The 21,219-nt window shown below is 45.5% G+C and overlaps 1 protein-coding gene across 2 annotated transcripts in view; it reads left to right on the top strand.

Moving 5' to 3' along the window:
• Positions 1-21,219, top strand: part of GDPD5 (glycerophosphodiester phosphodiesterase domain containing 5) — a 148,870-nt gene that overhangs the window by 99,617 nt on the left and 28,034 nt on the right. For both annotated transcript variants that reach the window (XM_031552109.1, XM_010706274.3), the window contains exons 3-8: positions 6,806-6,909; positions 11,872-11,965; positions 12,898-12,957; positions 15,359-15,457; positions 16,112-16,205; positions 19,193-19,338. In XM_031552109.1, coding sequence (XP_031407969.1) covers positions 6,806-6,909; positions 11,872-11,965; positions 12,898-12,957; positions 15,359-15,457; positions 16,112-16,205; positions 19,193-19,338 — 597 coding nt within the window. The remainder of the gene's footprint in view (positions 1-6,805; positions 6,910-11,871; positions 11,966-12,897; positions 12,958-15,358; positions 15,458-16,111; positions 16,206-19,192; positions 19,339-21,219) is intronic.

The following is a 21,219-nucleotide window of genomic DNA, read 5'->3' as shown; positions in this document are numbered from 1 at the left end:
TCAATTTATCCACTTTCCTGAAATAATGAATCTAGCAATAAAAGATGTTGGTTCAGAGCCAGGGCACAGGGAGGCCAGTGGTAGCTTTTCTATTGATTTCCGCGGGTTTGTCTAATCCTTTTGCTGCCCTTCAGCCTCCTGCCTCTTTAGTTGGTAGTGGATGCTCCCCATCATCCTCCCTTTGCTTTCTAGCAAGGGCTGGGCCCCCTCGTAGCAATCTATGACAAAGGGCTTTTCTTGCTCTGTTAAGGTGTTTGGCTTTGCTTTGTAAATGTTAGTGATGATCTTCCTTCATTCAAGGCCCTCCAGAGTAAAGGTGCTGTTGAGAATCAATAGCTACTTTGTTTTTCTTGCTTTCACATTTTGTTGTTTGAGCCCTGCTTTGAGGAACTGTCTTTTTGCTTTATTGAGTTTTATTGGAAGACCAGAGCACCTGCAGAGCCGACTCACTTCTGCTGGAATGCAGAAGTTATTCAGGACAAGGAGAAATGGTTTGAAGTTGAAGGAGGGCAGATTGAGATTGGATGTCAGGGGGAAGTTCTTTACTCAGAGAGTGGAGAGGTGCTGGAACAGCTGCCCAGAGAGGCTGTGGATCCCCGTCCATCCCTGCAGGTGTTCAAGGCCAGCTTGGATGGGGCCCTGGGCAGCCTGGGCTGCTGTGAGATGTGGAGGTTGGTGGCCCTGCCTGTGGTGGGGGGTTGGAGCTTCGTGATCCTTGAGCTCCCTTCCAAGCCATTCTATGATTCTGTGATTCTTGCCTTGCTTTCAGCCCCATTTGACAAAGCTAAGGGTTTTCATGGCGTCTGGTAATGCACTTGGTGCAACCATTGGACTCAACAACGTGTGGTTTTGTGGCTGATCTTTTCCTCTGATTGGTCTCAGCGGTGCCTTGGTGTAAAGTTGTTAGCGTTTTTCTGGCTCAAAGCCTTTTAGAGAAAACACATTTTAATCAGGGAAAAAAAAGAAAAAAGAATCTTTTTTGTTGTGCATTGTCGCTTCCAGGCACTCACAACCTCACCCCTACATCATGGGGCAAAGTCCCAGAGCCATCACAGCAATGACATCCAGCTGCCTTCCCCAGAAGGCGTCTAGGGGCATGCGTGCAAATGGAAGGGACCCAACTTCACCCACGCTGACCGACAGAGCGCTGTTTGCTATGAGCTGTTCGTTGGAGGAATGGAGCCCTTAATCCATCTGGCACCAGCGTTTCCTCTCACCTGCTCCCAGTTCAAAGCCTGCTTCTCTCATTCCGGTCCATTTTGAAACCATGCTGATCCTGTTTGCCAGAGAGGAAGCTGGAGGCGGTGGGTTTGCTGTTGCAGTTCTGTCCTGATGCCAGGGGGTGTGGGCACATCTCAAGGACATGAAGTCATGCTGCTTGCATGGGATGGAGCTGACAAGAGGTTTCTGGCAATTGCTGTGGGCTCAGTGTTGGCTGCAGGGACTCCAAATACTTCAGTGAAGCAAAGTGTTTATGCTCGACTTCATCCATAAGCTGCCAGTAAATCAGCTGGCTGCAGGCTGGGCTTCTGTTGGCTTTGGCAGAACAGACCTTATGTCAGCAGCGTACTGACCCTTCTGAAAATGCAGTGTCTTCTTGCAGCTGAATGCAAAGGAAGGGGCATTGGAAGCAGCTTAGCTTTGTTTGAGCATTGCACAGCATTTTGGTCAGTTTCAGGAATGCATTGGGAGTCAATATACAGATTAATGCAGTCTCACAACATGTTATTTTGCTCTGTGTCCCAGACAGGGATGTAATTAGAGGTCTTTTCCAACCTTGGTGATTCTATGATTCCACGATGATCCACTTTCAGATCGATTCAGTTTAACAAAAAAAAATATGTTTTTATGCTCAAAGAAGAGGGAAACATGTCAATAAACATCCCTTCTGATCACCCCGAGCAATCTGGACTTTAGGATTTTACATTTTCCTCCTCTGAGTCCAAATCACACCCTGCTCAGATCACGATGTTGTGCTGATCTGGTGACTGCAGTGGCCCATTTGGTGATGGAGGGGCTCGATAAGCATTCCTCAAGTCAGTTATCAAATGGACGCTGTTCTTTCATCTTGAGAAAAGCAGAAGATGTTCATCCCATAATTCTTCAGAGAATAGCTGTGCAAGGCAAATGGGCATCAGCTGTGCACATGGCTAATTTTGGCAAAGGATTTATTTCTGGCTGTAGCCAGGACATATCCTCTAAAGGAATTATGTTAATGAAAAAAAGGCAAAATAAATAGAAATAGTAAAATAGTAAATGTATTAATTTAATGAATTCATTTGATTTAAAAATGGTATCACAGTGAGGAATGGACTCAGTGATCCCCAGGGCCCCTTCCAGCTCAAGATGTTCTGTGGTTCTATGATGTCTTCCAGGATGAGTGCAATCAGACTGCAAAAATTAATGGGTTCTAACATAGCAGGCTTGAGTAAATTAAGTCATCCCCGTAGGAGGGGTAGGTGGGATTCTGTGTGCAGATGAATTCCATGTAGCCTCCTACAGATCTTGTAGGAAATAAAAATAATCTTCCTCAGCCCTTCTGCTTCCCTGCTCCACTGGTTCCGGGTGGTAAATAATGCTGCAAGCTCTGTATGTGCTGGGGTGATGCAGCAAAAGAGGCTGGGTTGCTTACCCAAAACTAATCCCCACACTGGAGAAACCACTTATGCTGCCTGATGTGATGTTCAGTGCTGTTTCCAACCATTTTGATCAAAACTCATAGCCCAGGAACAGGTGAAGTGCACAAGGCAGCTTCAAAATGATTCACAATTTGGGCTAATTCCCTTTAATTTGTTTTGCTTTGCCATTACGCTCGCTTTGGAGCTTTCAAATCCAAATCTGCTGTTTCAAATGAGGCTCTCCATCCTTGGGGCTGTGGCCATGTTGCTGGGTGTGCTTGGTGAAGGATTACCCGAGGTATCTGTTGGTTTCTTTTAGCTTAACTGAGCTCATGGTACATCCAGCCTCTTTGCTGGGGGAAAGCAGTGACTCTTTATGGCTTCTCTTCAATAATCAATGTTGGTGTAATTAGACTAATCCTGTTTTGTGCCATTCCACAAGACACCTTGGCCACATCAACACTAGCAAGAGGTGTGGTCCTGAGCTCCACTGCCCACAGCCCAAGCCTTTTGGTGATGAGGTCACTTAGGGCTTGCTGTGGTCTCATCCTGTGAGCCAGGTGTGTGTTTGTGGTTAAGGGGCACTGACTTCACTCCATGGAGCATCTTCTGCTTCCCCCCCTTCTGCACCATGAACCAGAGCACAGAGAACAGGATCAGAGGGTGAGCTGTTTCCCAAATGCATCCAGGTTGGGGTTAAGTTGCTGACGCAAATGTGGTTTAGGTTCTCCTGCGGGACAATCTTAAATGCTGTGTGAGATGAGTGTGGTTGAGCTCAGTGATAAACAACCAGCAAGCACGCTTATTTTATCCCAGTGAGGAGAGAGAGAAACCTAAGGGGACAGAGAGGGGAGGAAGACAGGTGTTCTACAAGAACTGCCAAAAATGTCAGTGCTGTTGTAGTCTCATGGTGCTGAAAATGTGGACTTCTTTTTTTCTCAAGCATCTTTCAACATTCTAGTGGTTCTGCTTGAACTTCTGTAAGCAAGTTGGCACTGTCTCCTCCACCTCCTTATGGCCGTGATTGAGTGATTGTGAAAACATGATCCTAAGCCCTTTATTTTTGGCAGCAGAGGTTAGAGGCTGTTGCACGTTGCATATTTCACCCTACTGTAAAGCATGTGGGAGCTTGTGAAGTAGAGACTCACAAAGCTCTTTGGATGAGGGACTGTTGGATGGAGGTTGTGCAAAAACCAGACTATATCTAATACTCTGTGCATGTAGATTGGACTTGCTCTGCTTCAGTTGCTGTCGAACCACCTCTGTGGTGCTGGGAAAATGTTCCTTGTTCTTCTGAAAGTTTCTGCATTTTAACTCATTGGAGTATTCCAACTTATGAAGAATCTGTAGGGTCTTTCACAAAATCAGCCAGGTGTGTGCATCTGGCAGAAGTACGTCGTGGGGCAAACCCAAAGTAGCACTCAGGGATCTCAACACAAGCTGTGCTACTTGTGTGTGAATGCATATATAAAAAAATCATCCATTCCGAAACGTTTTCCTTGTCTTGTTTATCAAATCCAGTGCATAAATATTGACCAAAATTATTCTATGAATTAATATTTTGGAAGTAATGTTGGTCCAAAATCAAGGATTACTTCCTAACCTTCACTCATATTTTTGTCAAAATGTGCAGTAGCTTGTAGAACAATCACACTTTTAGTAGATATTTTTCCATGACTGTAGTCTTGGCAACGTTTTTAGAGTCCTGTGATTGATTTCTCAGCACTTGAGATGCATTAAAACTCACTTGCCATGGGAAGCCTGTGTGGGTAACGGACTCAGCCACATGGGTGATAAGTACAAGGAGATGCTAGACCAGGATGAGGAGGAAAACACAGCAGCAAACAATAGAGAAACTGAGAAAAAATAATCTACTGAAAGGGTAAGGAATTACCTCTTCCTGGAGAGCTCTGGTGGGATGGAGTGGAGATGTGAATGAGTTTTTATTTGAGTGTTTACGGAACCCAAAATTTGCATGGGTGAATTTTAATCCCAAACTTCTCAGGTTTGGTTCAGCTGTGCCACGGCAGTTGCCTATAGAGGTGGTTCATACACTACAGCCTCACTGCTGCTTTTTGGGCCAGGGAGGGTAAGTTTTAGTCACGGACACCTGGGCTGACACAAGCACTGAGGTTGCCACCAAAAGTGGGGTATTTGGTATGGAAATCCTCATTCCAATTTCTGTAATTTTCCTTTAGGAGCCCACCTGTGCTTGTAAATACAGATGTGTGTGTGTGAAGTGGGGAGTGTGTGGACTCTAAGCTCATGGCAGAGAGCAATTTGGCCATGTGGATTTGATTGTTCCTAGTAGCTGTGCTGTTGAAGTACCTACACTCCTCCTTCTGATCCCCTTTGTCCCATTTATTTCTGGGATGCAAAGCCTCTGGTCAGAGTTAAGCACCCTATAGCACTGAGATTTGGAGTTGAGTACCACTGAGATTTAGGTTGGGTACCAAACTTGAGCTGAGTTGAGTTTGAACTGTAATACTGGCCAACAATGAGGGATTTCTATCAGAAAACATAGTTCATTTATTCATTTGTTTGTTCATTTATTGGCACAGGGAAAATTACATAATTTCAATCTCTTATTGCTTCCTTTGTTTGGCACTTTTTATAAACTGGAGCATACAAGGAAGAGCAGCATCAAATGCCGATATCCAGGGTGATGGGAGATGAAACAGCATGGCCATGTAAATAGTTTCAGCCTTTAAGATGGAAAGAGAAGGCAGAGAAGAACAGAGTTGCTTATGTATCACCAAAACACTGTTTTATACTGGTTAGATACTTTTGCATAATTAAAAACCCACGTGACAATTCAGTAGAGAAAAGGGCATTTTCAAAAGAGATTAATGGTATGCTCAGGACTTGGAAGGAAATCATAGCAGTAGTGTTGCTCATGGACTTCACTTCCCTTCTTGCTTGTTGTGGGAAGAGAAGATTCGTTTGAATACTTTCCATACCTAATTTATTTCAGTGTTTTGTTCTGAACAAAATGAAGCAGAAAGGTGGGTTATTTAATGCCTGTGAAGTAAAACCAGCAAGGGAAACATGGAAATGGTGTTGGTTAGGGACAGTTTTCTTGCAAAGGTTCTCTCCATGGACGTCCTTATGGCTTAGGATTTGACCCGTGCCTTTGGAGTGGGAGAACTGAAAAGCTTTTGGGGGGATTATTTTTACTGTTTTGGGAGGTGGTGGTGATTACTGCTTGAAACATTTCTCTAAACTGAACACTGATGGAAATGTCTTTCATCTGGTGTGGCTGTGGTCTCTTAAGACTGCTGTGTTATTTGCTGAAGGCTTACATATGTGGTGGTGGTGGGAATAAATACTGTGGTTGGGTGGTTTGGCTCTACAGGATCTGCAGAAGTGCCATGGGGGAAGGAGAGGAGAGGTTCATATGTGGCCGTTCTATGATTCTGTGATTCACCAACTTGCTGTGTAGAATCCTTGCCATGTGGTGGTTGCTGTTATTTACGCTGAACTGATGGCAGAGTGAGATGTTGAGTTGCATCTCTCACATTGGATGGAAAAGTTGGTTAAACAATTGCCTCATATGCCAAAAGCACCCAACCTCAACCGAACAAAAATAGAGCTCTGTGCCCAGAAAATCCCTGCCCCGAGAGCTGTCCCAACACTACACAAGATGTACCTATGTGGTGAGTGACACTTCTGCCCAGAGCTGGCGACACGAGTTGCCTTAAGTTTTGTCAGGGGAAGCACACATTGTTTATTAGGAACAATTCATTCTCTGAAAGGGTGTTCTGGCATTGGCACAGGCTGCCCACAGAATGGGAGGGTCATCATCCCTGGAGGTGGTCCTGAACTGTGGATATGGTCAGTGGGCTTGGTGGGAGTGGGTTGGGGTTGGGCTTGGGGATCTGGGAGTACTTTTCCAGCCTTCGTGATTCTATGATATTCCATCTACCTTCGTTTCTGATGAAATGAGTGGAAACAGTGAGATCTGACCTGACCCAAAGCTTTCAGCGTTGTTGCATCAAGCATTTGACCCGCAAGGTTTGTAACCTAGAAGTGACCTAAGAGTTTCTTGCAGCCAAGTTCACTCTGATGTGACTGAAATCTCACCCTCAGAGATGTCTGCTTTCTCCATCCAACCTCGACAGCCTCTAGAAAAGATGTGGGACATGATGATGCAATAGTATTAATGTGATTTCTCTTCCTGTCCACAGTGGGAGCGCCTCTGGTTCCTGATCCTCACCTCATCCTTCTTCCTGACTCTGGTCTGGTTTTACTTCTGGTGGGAAGTTCACAATGACTACAATGAAATCAACTGGTGAGTAGTGTCCCATCAGCAAATCTGCCCATTGTGCACCTCTAAGAGCTGCTTCAAACCAGGTTGGATGCATTTAAGTCCTTCTGATGGACTCTTTAATGACTGTCTTTAATGACAGTCAATGGGGAGTGAGGCTGAGCGCTTCTCCTGCCTGCCTGCATTGATGGTAGTAACACATCTCCCATCTCTGTTTGTCTGCTGTGACAGAGCTTGGGGCAGGTGTACTGCCTTGTAAACAGCTTGTGCAAACAAAGCAGAGCTGAAGTTGTCGAGAAGCCTTTTGTTTTTGTTGATTTGTTTCTGTGGTCGGCTGTTTTCAGAAGCACTGAGCAATCTGGCTGAAACTTTCCGCGAAGTCCAAATAAAAAAGCATTCAGCCTGGAGCAGAAAAGGGTGTGGGAAATTGTGCAACGTTGGAAGAAGCTGTAAACAAGCTTTCCACTGGGATGTGCTTGGCAGTTTGGGGTACTGCCAGCTCCCCCCAGTGCTGCAAGTCATCCTCCCTTCTACCATCCCAGCAGCATCCGAAAACATTTATATAGTACCTTGGGCTCTGCTTTAACCAAACTGCTTTAACAACATCTTCTTGTCAAAAATAATATTTCAACAGCGTTTTAAAACTTTTTATTTTATTTATTTCTTACATAAACTGCCTGCTTGGGAGTCTGTGTGATGGAGAGTGTTTACTGACTTAATGTTGTGAGCTGTCTCCTCCCAGCAAAGTGTGCTTTTCTTGTTCCACTCAGACTCACACTGAGAACTGAAACTCATCATTGCCACTCTTGCTGTTTAGAGCAGGAGCAAAAAGGAAATGCTTGATTCTTTCTTCATTTTTCAGGCTATTTTGCAGTTGCTCTCTCTTTCAGTTTACACCTTCAGAACAGGATGTGAATACTCCTGGTCCGCTAAAGACAAATCTGTCTTAGCCCAAAGTTGGGAAAGAGCTGTAAAATCATGCAGGAAAAAAAATAATAAAAAAAGCCCTGGGAACACTGTGAATACTCATTTGCAGCTGCAGGGATCTTTTTGTTTTTTGTTTTGTTTGCATTTTAGGAGGAAGTTTTTTCACGTCAGAGGGCGGTGAGGCAGTGGAACAGGTTGCCCAAGGAGGCTGTGGATGCCCCATCCCTGCAGGCATTCAAGGCCAGGCTGGATGTGGCTCTGGGCAGCCTGGGCTGCTGGTTGGTGACCTGCACACAGCAGGGGGTTGGAGCTGGGTGAGCACTGTGCTCCTTTGCAACCCAGGCCATTCTGTGATTCTATGATTTCCTCTTTCATATCTACATTTAGTTGCATTTTACTTTAGATTTGTGCTGTGTCAAAGCTCCGTACTGTAATGAAAAGCTCCGTCTTGCTTAGTGGGTGCTGTGTTTTGTAAACCTGGCTGCATTTCCTCTGGAGAAGGGCTACAAATGTGAGTCTCTGTAGAAATGTATTTTGTTTTCTTCCTTCATTCTGGAGAAGGCTCATCTGATTCATAACTACCATGGAAACAGCACTTGATGTGCAAATAACTGCTTTAAAACGAAGTCCAGAAGGTCACTTTGAAGAAGCATCAGAGCAAAATCCTGAATGTACAGAAGCTGTGCTAAGGAAGTTGTTAGTGGTGCCATGAGCAAAGAATTCAGAGAAACCCTCTCTTTTTTTTTCTTGTTCTTCTTCTTCTTTTTGGAGTCCTTGAGCAGAACATGGACATGGGCCAGGAGGTCAATGCAGCCAAGTGCTGCTCCAGGTCTTGCGTTTCTGCTGTGTCTGTGTGAGCAGGACTGCTCATCCACCTTCCCTGGAGGCATTCAAGGCCAGGCTGGATGTGGCTCTGGGCAGCCTGGGCTGCTGGTTGGTGACCCTGCACGCAACAGGGGGTTTGGAACTGGATGAGCATTGTGGCCCTTTTCAACACAGGCCATTTTATCATTCTGTGATTCTATAGCCATTTTGTACTTTCTGTACCAGCATGAAGATTGTTAACGCAAATGCAAGCCAACATAGTAATGTTGTGGGCTTTTTTCTTCCCAGGAATCCACTGGGAAAAGTTTTAATTCAAATCAGACCTGAAGTTGCAAGAAGGGTTCTGGCATCTGACTGCCTCTCTTCTGGTGTAGTGGGATCTGGGTGCTTTGGGACCGGCTCTTGGGGAATCTCTGCTTGTTTTGATGGAAACAGGGTTGGACATATGGTGGCCATAGACAGCATTGGTGCAGGAGATGGGTGTGTGGGCCCTGCAAGCAGGTTGCCTGCTGTAGCAAGAGATGTTGGTTCCAGAACAAACTTACAAAGGCATCCGATAACAGGAATTTTTTTAAAAGCATCTTTTAATCCTTCTGGCTGCCCAGGGAAGTGGGAGGTGGCACAGAAGGAAGTGCGTACGTGCTGTGGTTTGTTATCAACTGTGCACAGAGAATTTTCAAAAGCTTTTGCAGTCAGAAATGCTGTTGGTGATACCAGCTTCCATCTGGGAGGCTGGGATGGAGAAAAGGAGATATCTTTGTTTAGGAGGATGTTGCTCCCTTGGGCCGTATTTCCTCCTGCATTTCTGGACAATCTTTTAGGCTGGAGGAGGAACTTGACTGGGTCGACCTCACGTCCTGCTGTGGCTTTGCTGTAAAGTGCTTTAATGACTTTCTAGTCCACCTCCATGATTTTTTTACTGGGTATTGCTATTTAAATGCAAATTTGACATTTGAGACCCACTGGCAGTCACAGGGGACTGTCTCTTACTGTGCTGCCACTGTGAATAATGGACTGCTTCACCTGGTGCTCCTGTTCATAAAGCTCTTGTTGCACTGTGGCTCCGTGAAAGCAAAGCAGAGAGACAGGCTGCTGAGCTGAGGCTGCCCTCTGGAATAGAGAGCTGGGAAACCTGATGAGTGTGATATGTGTGAGTGATGATCTAGATACATACTTGTCCAACTCATTAGTTTTAGACTTTTGTTGCCCTCTTTTTTATGTTTTAATAAATAAATACATATATAAAATAAAAGAAGTTTTGTTGCTCATAAACATTAACTATATTTTGTATATGATTCATAACGATCCCTCTTCGGTTCCTTTTGACATGGTTAGTGGGCACAGCGGAGAGGGGTTGATGGTTGGACTAGATGATCCTAGAGGTCTTTTCCAGCCTTAATCAGTCTGTGATTCTCTTCACTCAGTGCAGCCCAAGCAAGACAACAGGTTGGACACCCATGGTAGAAGAACTAGAGAAATTGGCTTGGGGATAAATGCTTTGGATATATATCTGCAGGATACAGAAAAGGGTCTGAAGGCGTCCACATCTCCCCCTGGAGAGGAGGAGGCTGATAGGGAGCTCGCCCAGGCCTGGGGGTCCCTGCAGGGAGATGGGAGAGAACAGAGCTCAGCACCAGTGCTGGTGGAGCCTGGAGACCTGAGCACAGCCTGGAGCCCAGGGGGCCTCCTAGGACCTCAGGCAGCACTTCTGTGCTGTGTGGTATTACTCGGACCAGAGTGGGGCTGGGGGCTGCTCCCTGGGGAGCTCCTGAAGCTGCCTGGATGTGGTGCTGGGCATTCTGCTCTGGGTGTCTCTGCTGGAGCTGCGTTGGCCCAGAAGGACCCAGAAATCCTTTCCAACCTTAGCTACTCTCATGTCATCTGTATCTCAGTACTATTCCAACTTTGCTTCAGTCCCTGCTCTGATCCTCCAGAGCATCAGGATGCTTCAGGTTGGATACTGGGAAAAATTTATTTTATTTTAATTCACTCCCAAATTGTGATCAGGCAGTGGAATGGGCTGCCAAGGGAGGTGGTGGAGTCACTGTCCTGGGAGTTGTTCAAGAAACGTTTAGATGTTGTACTGAGGGACATGGGTTAGTGGGGGAATATTGGTGGTAAGTGGATAGGTGGACTGGATCATCTGGGATGTCTTTCCCAACCTTGATGAGCCTATGATTGCTGCTGCTTCTTGCCAAGATCGGATCACAGAGGCATTGAACGGCCCATCTCTTACAGTTCCAAGGCAGGACTGGAACAAGGGAATTCACTACGTCAGGAAGTCCATAGGCATCCTTCAGGCTGAGCAAACAGACCTTGTAAAGTCTATGCTCTTCCCCCAGAAGATCATGAATCTGAAGAAGATCAGAAGAATGCAGTTTCTCAAACCAGACCCCTTTTGGGAAACCTTAAGGCAAATTTCTGTCTCCACTCTTGCAGGAATCGTAGAATCACTAGATGTCCCGAGTTGGAAGGAATCCATAATGATCACCAAGTCAAACCCCGGCCCCACAGAGCCCCCAAACCCAACCCTTTATCAGAGCAGTGTCCCAGTGTGAGCTCTGGCAGCTCAGGGCCGTGCCCACTGCCCTGGGAGCTCTGCCATGCCCACCGCCCAATGGGGCAGAACCTTTTCCTGGTATCCAACCTGAATCTCCCCTGTCACATCTGCATGTGGTTCCTGTGGGTTAAATCATATGTTCTTTCCACCACTGGAATAGGAGACACTGTCTGTGATGTGTACAAAGATCCCATTTCTTCCATCACCTTGTCCCTTGGAAATGAGTTTGGACCTTGTGTGCACGACACAGTGATGCACAGCAACGTTTGTTCTCTTCCCCTGTCCTCGATGTGATCTCTGTATTGAATTTATTACTCTGTCACACATGGGACAGCTTAGGCAAAAAACAAATGCAACTTTTCTCTTGTTTGTAGGGAATATTCTTCTGAAAACTCAAGCCCTCCTCATGTCAAATTGATGTGGTTTTTTTTTCCAAAGTAATGTTGTTGCTGTGTTTGACATAATTGTCTGATTCCTCTTTGCAGAGTTAATTTCCCATGAGGGATCAAAGCACAGACTCGGGGTTTTGTTTCAGAGTGGTTTGTGCTTTTTGCTGCCTATCTCTCATCTGTACAGTGGAAGCAGAAAGGCCCATTTTCTAAAGTTCTATCTCATCGTGCTGAAGTTGCTATGGTGTTGAATTCCTTAATCTCTATTTCATACTTACCTTTCAGGTTTTTATATAACCGAATGGGATATTGGAGTGACTGGTCCATTCCAATACTTGTAACAACTGCTGCTGGCTTTACGTACATTACAGTGTTACTGGTGAGTATAACAGAAATGTCATTTGCCCAAAGTTTGTGCATTATTTTCTTTTTAAAGGCCATGACTTCCTCACTCTTCCCATAACCTGAGCAATTTTCCTTTCAGAAGTGATTTTTTTCTCTTTCTCTCTCATGGCTTTAAGTGGCCTGAAATAAATAGAAAGTGAAAAATGTGTGGTCCTCAGCCACAGGTGATACAGTGCAAATATAAACACCCTGATGCTGGAGGTGCAATTGGCTTAAGGAGAAAAACAATTCTTGCTTCCCTTAGTATGACAAAGTCCAACTTTGGTGTGTCGATGAAACCCAAGAGCAAGTTGTTTCCCCTAGTGCGATGAGGTTCCGTGTTTAATGGGGTGCCCATGCAGGCAGCAAGCCAGTATCTTGCCCACAGAATCATTTGAGCTGGAAGTTGGAAAGGTCATCTAGTCCAACTTCCCTGCAGTGAAACCCATATAGGGTTCCCAGGAGCTGTGCACCTACGGACCACACTCTCCAACTCTCTGCTTCTTGGAGGGCAAAGTCTCTTCTTCCACATTCCTGGCTTTCAAGTGGATCAAGGGGAAATGGTTTGATGTTGAAGGAGGGCAGATTGAGGTTGGATGTCAGGGGGAAGTTCTTTACTCAGAGAGTGGTGAGGTGCTGGAACAGCTGCCCAGAGAGGCTGTGGATCCCCGTCCATCCCTGGAGGTGTTCAAGGCCAGGTTGGATGGGGCCCTGGGCAGCCTGGGCTGCTGTGAGATGTGGGGGTGTTGGAGCTTCATGATCCTTGAGGTCTCTTCCAACCCAGGCCATTCTTTAATTCTGCGACCATCCCAATCCTGATGGGATGCTCTTGTTTGGTTGCCTTGGGGCAGGTGGTGTGTTCCTGCATGTGCAAACACTTAAAGGTCATGATGTGCCATTGTTTGACTCTTGTTTTCTTCTTTCCAGATACTAGCACTATGTCACATAGCTGTGGGACAGCAAATGAACCTACACTGGCTTCACAAGGTAAACAGCCCTTTTCAGCTTGGAAGGGAGCAGAGGTTTTAATTAAACATAAGGTGAGGGAGTGGATGCTGCATGGGATGCTCACTGTCCTGGAGCTTGGGGGAATAGCATAGACTTTACATGTTGGTGGTGCTTGAGTTCTCATCTCGTAGGACTGAGCAAATTAGCAGTAGTGGCAATCAAAGCCTGGGAACAAAGACTTTGCTCTGTGCTTGGTGAACTGCTTCAGGGTCCCTGCTGACAGGGGATGAACATCTGGAGTGAAAACCTCTGTTTCGTGAGAGCAATTTGACTTTGGTCTCAGCTCAGTGTGGTACTCTGTTACGAACCTCTCTCACATTGCTCTGTGCTGAGCCCAGCCATGTGGGAGCGGCTGAGCAGATGTGAAGCTGTTTGGGATGTGGTTGAAGTTAGTGGTGCAGGAAAAGCCCCAGGAGAACATGTGCACCCCCAGCTTTACACTGACATTGTAGAGGCTGGGGTTTGCTGAAGTCCCAAGAGGCCTTGCTTTGCACGTAAAGCAGCTTGAGTAAGATTTCTGTGAAATACAAGAGAAGATGCAGACCTGATGTTTGGAGTACAGAAGGGGAGAGGAAGGGTAGCAGAGACAGTGCCAAAGCAAATGGCTTGGCAGCATTATATTTTAACTGGCAATTTGCTAATAGGTAATTAAGGGACCGGTCCTGTGCGTGCCAATGCACCTCCTGAAGGCAGAACACAGGCCTCCCTTTCCCCTCAGTTTTCTTTTTCTAGAAGTGATAGAATTGGTTCTTCCTCAAGGTGAGGAGAAGATGCAACGTAAAGAGGGGGAGGAGGCCGTCTGACTGCTGCTGGAAAATAAGTTGTTGATCCTTGAGTCTAACATATGTTTCTTCACTGGGGGAGATGGTATTTTCAGATGCGCTCCAGGTGGTTGGTGGGTTTGGATGAGTAAGTCCTGAAGAGGAATGTGTTGGAGATCAGGCAGTTCTCCTTGCTACAGAAACCCACCCTGCCTCCCTTCTTCCAAGAAGAACCCACCGCCACTCAGACACATTGCTCTGTCTCTCTCTGCCCTTCCCCACATCTCCTTTCTAGGAAGGGGGAGATAAGAGGCTGAAATAAGTTACTGTGCTCTCTGCAACCATCCTGAGTTACCTTCAAGTATGGATTAAAGCACATGAAAAGACTGATATGGGCGAACAGCACCGTTTCTTTCAGCTTTCTCATTGAACTGGTGCTACTTGTTCCTATGGAGAGTTGGGGATGACCAAAGGCTAAACTAGAGGATGGATCTTGTCCTTATGTGCAGATGTTGGGGATGTAGAGTTTTTGTTTGTCTGAGATATTAAGAAAATGTAAAGTTAGTCTAGAGAGGTCCAGGGCATCCTAGATGATCAATTCATTGCTAAGTATCAGCTTGTCTCCTGGACTGATTTCAGGTGCAGACAGTACATAAGATCAAGACAGCAGCAGCATCCTTTGAATCCAGCAGGCACGCAGCACAGCAGAGCTGAGATAGCAGACAGAGAGGCGGAGGATGGCAAACTGTTTTTTGATAGACAGCCCACATGTAGTCTGTCAGATCTTTAAACTGAAGTTATTTCTATGGCAGGTTTTGATGGTTTGAACTTTTTACCTTTGAAGTGGAGGTGACATTTCCTTTTTGACTGCTCCGCTCAAGCTTCTGACTGCTTCCACTTGGAGATGGGGGGTCGGCTGGGGGAAGTGGCTGATGGACTGGGTCGCATCCTGTTCAGCCAATGTGTCACCTAGAGCCTCTTCTCGTGCTACAATATCTATTTTCACTGCTCTGTGAACATGGCTTGAATGCTGGCCATGCAGCTGTTGCCATTTCAAACCCAAGTGCAGTCATATCAAAGCTGTGCTGACCCATCTCAGAGATGACTGCTTAACAGTGGGGATATACATATATATTCACCCTTTACTGAAGGGCAATTTCACCATCTGTTGGGTTTATCTAAGGTTTATATCTAAAGAGAAGAGATGGAGAGGCAAGGTGGGTGAAGCTCACCAACCTACCGCAGTACATTGCAGAAGGGCCACAAGATTCTGGGATCATTGCTTGGAGCTGCATGGCAGAACCCAACCTCTATTCAACACTTTGTCGGCAGGGCAAAGCACCTGATCCTTCCACACAGTTGACCTCTGTGTGAAGAAAGTGGGACTTCAGCCATTGTGAGATGTGTCCTACTGGGCCCTGTGCTGTATCCCCACTGGTGGGGAAGGGGAGATTATGCTGGGACAGCACACAAACCCAACCTCTCTCCTTCTGAGTCCTAAGACTAATGGTTTTAGTTCACTTACTACATACGCAAGCTTTTTTTCTCTCCATTTCCCAAGCTGTAGAAACTTATATTTTTATAAGAACAAAACAGAGGTTCCACTCTGTTCACTGCAGATTGGCCTGATGACGACCTTGATAACCACCGTGGTGACAATGTCATCGATAGCACAGCTCTGGGACGACGAATGGGAGATGGTATTTATCTCACTGCAGGTAAGTTCTCTATGGGCATGCTTCCCTACTTGGGCGAAGAAGCAGTCACTCTGCTTCCATATCTTGGGCTCTTTCCTTTGAACTCAGAGCCTATGAAAGGCTTGAGAGGTTCTACTGTTGATTACTGCTGAATATTTGGTAATAATACACAAATCTGGGGAGAAAAAAATAGCATTCATGCAAGTGACTAATATTTCTCAGAAGTGCTTCCCTTTTCCCTGCTTTCTAAAGATAGAGGCAGACACTGGAGGACAGAAGCATGACTCAGAGGAACTGTCTCAAACTTTCTCTCATGGTGTTGCATCACGATGATGTCCAGTCCTGTGTGTTCAACTGGACTACAGGAAGAGTCTCAGTGGCACCAAGAGCCTTGCCTAAAATTGCATGGTATCTAAGGAGGCCTCTATCAAATATATGTTATTGCAAGGGGGTTAGAGCTTTCTTGCTTTCCTTTCGTAGTGGTCTGAGTGCCAAGGGTAGCAGTAGGGTTTAGCAGAAAGGGCCAAAGCAGATGCAGGAGCCTTAAGCAGGAATGCTGTGAAATTCAACTCAAAATGGAATCACCAGATGCGCTGTGGAGCCCACAAGATGAATGAACTTGGAGGATGCTGGGGTCTTTAATCACTGTTTCTCTCCTGTTCTTGTGTCCTACAGGCCACAGCCCCTTTCTTGCACATAGGAGCACTTGCAGCAGTCACAGCCTTGTCGTGGTTGATAGCAGGGCAGTTTGCACGAATGGAGAAAGCCAGTGAGTACCAGCTGGGCATCTCCTCTCTTGCCCTGCGGAGCGCTTGTGGGGAGGGCAGGGGCTGCAGGCTGCTGTCGTGTGGTTGGGTCCTCCCAGCAGAAGCCAGGGCTGAGCCCTCCAGGCTCCTTCATGGGGATGTGGAGACTCAGCTGTTCTAGGGAGGTGGAATGTTCTCCTGTCAAAACCTGGCTGGAAGGGGAGCTTCTGGGCTGTGGATACACCCAGATCCCATGAATGACGCCTTGTTGTTGGAACCACAGCAGGGCTGGGGGTGAAAGGGCTGTTTTCAATGATGTAATGAATAAAAGCATCTGAACTTCCTCTAATCTGCAATAGGAAGTTGCATCCTCCACAGCTAACACACAGTGTTCTTCTCTTATAAACACTTTGCCTTTTCCCCAGCAACTTGGGTCTTGTTCACATGCATTTCTAGGTGGACCTGTCTCTTGAAAGCCTTCCTGGACTTGTTGTTTGTGATACAGTAGAGGGCTCAGCAGGATCTGACCCAGTGCTTAGATGCTTCCAAAACGCACATTGAGACGTGATCAAAGATCTCTAAGGGAATAGAGAAGTGAAGGACACACGTAACCCAGTTCTTCTGCCTGATGGTTGGCACATAGCAGGGGGTTTGAAACGAGATGATCATTGTGTTCCTTTTCAACCCATTCTATGATTCTGTGGTCCTATCCACTGAAACACGTTGTGTGCATCTCATTGCCATGGGTTCTCCCAAGTCCAAGCTTTGTGTTTTCTTGGAAAATAATGTGCTCCTTCTGTACCCTCGGTTGCATTTTTCCTAAGGGTGTCCATGGATGTTTTCCGTGCCAGTTTCAGAGCAGTGATTTTAATTGGTATTTAACCTGCAGCAAGATGGGAGCCCTGGAAGGATTTGGCAACACTTGTGAAAGACTTCCAAGGAGAGGGTGTTATGCATGAGGAAGGTGGTGGCTGCAGATTGAAAGATTTTGATATCCGGAGAGACCTTCAAAGAAAGAATTGCTCTGCCTTAATGTATAAATATGCCAAAGAAAGGTGTACCTGGTTCTTCTTAAATATGTCCTAGCATGTAATTAGGCTGCCAGCTGGGGAAGGATTTCTGGTAATGCCTAGCACAGGGGCTGCATGGGCTCCTTCTGAATTCACAGCTTTTCTCTTGCAGTTGTTTTTTCTGATTTTTTTTTTGTTCTAATTTATTTTTAATACAAGCCAGGAAGCTGTTTCCCTTTTCTTTTTCTGCTCCTGGTATTTTTTATTATTATTATTTTAAAAAGGAAAAATGCTCATCTTTTCTGTATCACTAGATCTTATATTTCCCTATGTATTTCAGGGTCAGTTTACTTGTTCAAAGTGTCTTACCTAGAGGAGTTCATGTACTTCTTGGTGCAGATATTGTTGACACGGTAGTATAAATTCTTTTTTGTTGCTCTTCAGTTTAGCTTTTCTTTTTAAAAAATGAAATCTCTGTGAGAACATACAGTCCCTTACGAAGGGAAAATTGAAAATTCCACTCAGTAATAGTAGTCTTTTGGAAATAACTGGTGCACCTATAATCATTGCTCCAATGGTACGTTCTTGTTCTTTCTTTGATACATCTGATACTTTTCAGTACCTGCCGTTTTTTTTTCCTGGTAAATTGGCACTTTCTTTAATCTTCTACGCTCTGTTTTCCAGACCTGCAGAACAGAAGTTTTTTGAACGACTCCAGTAATTTAGAAAAACAGTATCTTGTTTTCAAAGCCTATTTCTGAGGTCAGATAGAAAACAGTGAGCTCAGAGCAGCCCTGGAAGCCTTGAGAAGCAAGAGGGAATGTGAGAAACATGCCCTGAGAGCTCAGACCTCTTTGGTGTGGTCAGTAAGAGCTAGAGGAGTGGAAGAATAGGTTGCATCTGAAAGTTGTATTGGTCCTTCCACGTTGCACGAAGTGGAAAATTTGTCCTGTTTGCTTAGCTTGGGTGGTCACCAGGAGGCCTCCTTCCAAACAGACCATCCAACTGCAAACTTGACAGAATGAACTTTGGTTGTATTTTTCATGCTTTGTTATTTTTTTTTTCTTTCTTTTTTTTTTCTTTTTTTTTTTTGCATCTTCCCAGTTGCCCTGTGTGAATGGCTAGGTGTAGTTTTCCAATCCATTTTAACATGGTCCGTGACCCATGTGTTGAGGCATCCTTTCCTTGTGGTGCAGACCACTAGCCAAAATATATTTCAAGCTTATTCTCTGTATCTGAGCTGCTTAGACCCTAGAAACCTGATCAGTGATGTTCATAGGGTAAATGAGCATTGGGCTGGGATCACCTCCCAGCCAGTTCTTGTGGTTTTGACACCAAATAATACACAACATCATGACACCATACCTTTGTGGTGCAGGACATAGCATGAACTCACTTATTGAGAAGCCTTTCAGTTCCTTGAGTGCTTTATGGGTGACTGACAACTCTTCCAGAGAGAGGAGGAATTATCTGTCTGGATGAGGAGCTACAAGATATGGTTTAGTATCTTGTGGTAGCCATGGTGATGGGAAGATGGTTGGATTAGATATCTTGCAGGTTGTTTCCAACACTGTGATTCTATTATCCTATAAACTGGAAAAGTTACTAGTGTTACTTTCTGGCACTTGAATGAGGCTGTTGGATGCTGGATTCAAAAAGCATGAAAACAGATCAATAGTGGCCAAAACCATAGCTGGACTGTTGTGACCTTCCTTTAAAATTTGCTTTCTCCGTCTTGCATTTATTGCAAACATTTGCCTTGTGAGTTCCAAGGTTACCTCACTCAGGACTTCTATCATTCTACGACTTGACTAGATTTTGTTGGCAGATTTGTTTAATAGAATGCTTTTTCCTAAGCAGGGACATCTGCTGTTGTGCTGGGGGCAATGGCTGTAGAGCAGCCTCTGCTCTGAAGCAGGAGGAAGGTCACTTGACTTTCGCCCTGCGGTAGGAGGACTTTGACCAACATTTTCACCATCTTTCTCTCTTTCCACCCCCAGCTTCTCAGATGCTGATGATCACTGCATACCTCGCGGTCGTAGTTGCACTTTACCTCGTCCCCCTCACCATCTCATCCCCTTGCATAATGGAGAAGAAGGCTCTGGGACCAAAGCCAGCCATCATAGGTCACCGTGGGGCACCGATGGTGAGTAGCTTCACATTCAGTGCTGTGGTGTCCAACTCTTCTGCCTGCCTATGAGATAGTACTGGGTCTAATGGTCTCCAGGTTGCTCTCTGGAGAATATTTATGGCAAATGGTTTAGGGTCTGCGTCCTTTGCAGGACTTCACCAATAGTGGTTAACCTCAGCTCACAGCAAGATGCCTTGAGTATGTGGCAATCCACAAAAACAGACAAAAAAGCTGTGCTTGAGCCTACATGGCTGCACTGCAATCCTTCATTGCAGATCATCGTGAGACAGAGCAAGGTGATGAAACATTCCTGTCATCTGTCTCTGGGTAGACCTTGAAATCATAGTGAATTTCTGGTTGTGCCCGGATTAAAGATGGGACTTGCTGGTTTGGTCACAGCTCTGGTGTAGGTAATGGTGCCCTGTTGTATTTGGATACACTGGTCTGAATCTACAGCCTGGGTGCTTTTGGATCTGTTTCACAGATGTACCTCCATCTCACCCTGTTGGTTAATCGACCTTGTAACAAGATGGCACACTGCAGTGTAGACACTGGCCTTGGAAATGTGTTTTTTTTAGACACCCAGCTAACATTTTTGTTTACATTCAAAGAAGAAAACATCTCTGTAGGTTGTCAAAATGTATTTGTCAGGCTGGAGTGTGCTTGAGCTCTTCTGCAAGTGCAAGTGTGAGCACTAAGAGAGATTAACGCCTACTACAACCCTGAAGTATTTTGTTTCAGTTCTCTTTCTTTTTAATTATTCATTTCTTTAAGAAATCCCTTGACACACCAGCTCAATTTGTATTGCTCTTTTAACTAAATTGCCTCTGTGAATGATGGAATGAAGTTCTGGGCATTACAAATGCTTTTTACTGTCCCACAGAGTTTGTACCAGCCTTGAAGGCCAGAAGGAACTGTGTGAGAACTTAGTCCTGCACAGCAGGAAAACACAAAGATCTGTTATAAGTCTTTATCCCTGTAGAGTTTTTAGATCCTGTCCCTAGAGAGAGAAACAGGCTTTCAGGGAATCCCTGGAATCACCATCCCTGGAGGTGTTCCAGAACTCCGGTCAGTGAAGGTGGTGGGGGTGGGTCAGGGGTTGGACTTGGGAATCTTAGTGGTCTTTTCCAACTGATATGAATCTATGATTGTAAACAGCCTATAAAATTATTGTGTTCTCCAGACCGTACTATTTTATGCATAACTGACTGTATCTTATTTTGAGCAAGACTTTCAGCAGATACTCGGTCTTTTCTTTGTATTATGTTCTTTCTTGGAGCCACCAAACAATCCTTACAATATGGAATAAATATGCCTGAGAAGATGCTGCTTGCATGTTAGGATGAAGACAGTTGCAAAGGTTAATGATAATAATAAATATAATAATAATAAAGCAGTGGTGTGAAGGATGCCTTAGAGCAGAATGTGGAATTGTGGACCAAGAGCTGTTTAGCACAGTTCTTCCCTTCATCATTTCCCTGATAGAATGAGCTGGCTTTCTGTCACTAGAGTGGAGTGGAAGGGGACAGTCCTTTCCCTGCCCTCTGCCACCCCTCTGTTGGTGCAGCCCAGGGGACTGCTGCCCTTCTGGACTGTGACCACGCACTGCTGGCTCACGTCCCTCTTTTTGACCATCAGGATCCCCACATCCTTCTCCGCAGGGCTGCTCTCAAGGTATTCCTCTCCCAGCCTGTACTCATGTCTGGGATTGCCCAGCTTTCACTATATAAAATCATAGAAATATTAAGGTTGGAAAAGACCACTAAGATCACCGAATTCCAGCCCCAGACCACCCCCACCATTCCCACTGACCGTGTCCCTCAGTGCCACATCTCCACAGTTCTGGAACAATTCCAGGGACAGTCATTCCACTACTTTCCTGAGCAACCTGCTCCA

The sequence above is a fragment of the Meleagris gallopavo genome, chromosome 1 (assembly GCF_000146605.3).
Source record: "Meleagris gallopavo isolate NT-WF06-2002-E0010 breed Aviagen turkey brand Nicholas breeding stock chromosome 1, Turkey_5.1, whole genome shotgun sequence".
NCBI classification, from domain to species: domain Eukaryota; kingdom Metazoa; phylum Chordata; class Aves; order Galliformes; family Phasianidae; genus Meleagris; species Meleagris gallopavo.
Note: the sequence above shows the minus strand (reverse complement) of the source record. Positions and strands in the feature narration are given on the sequence as shown.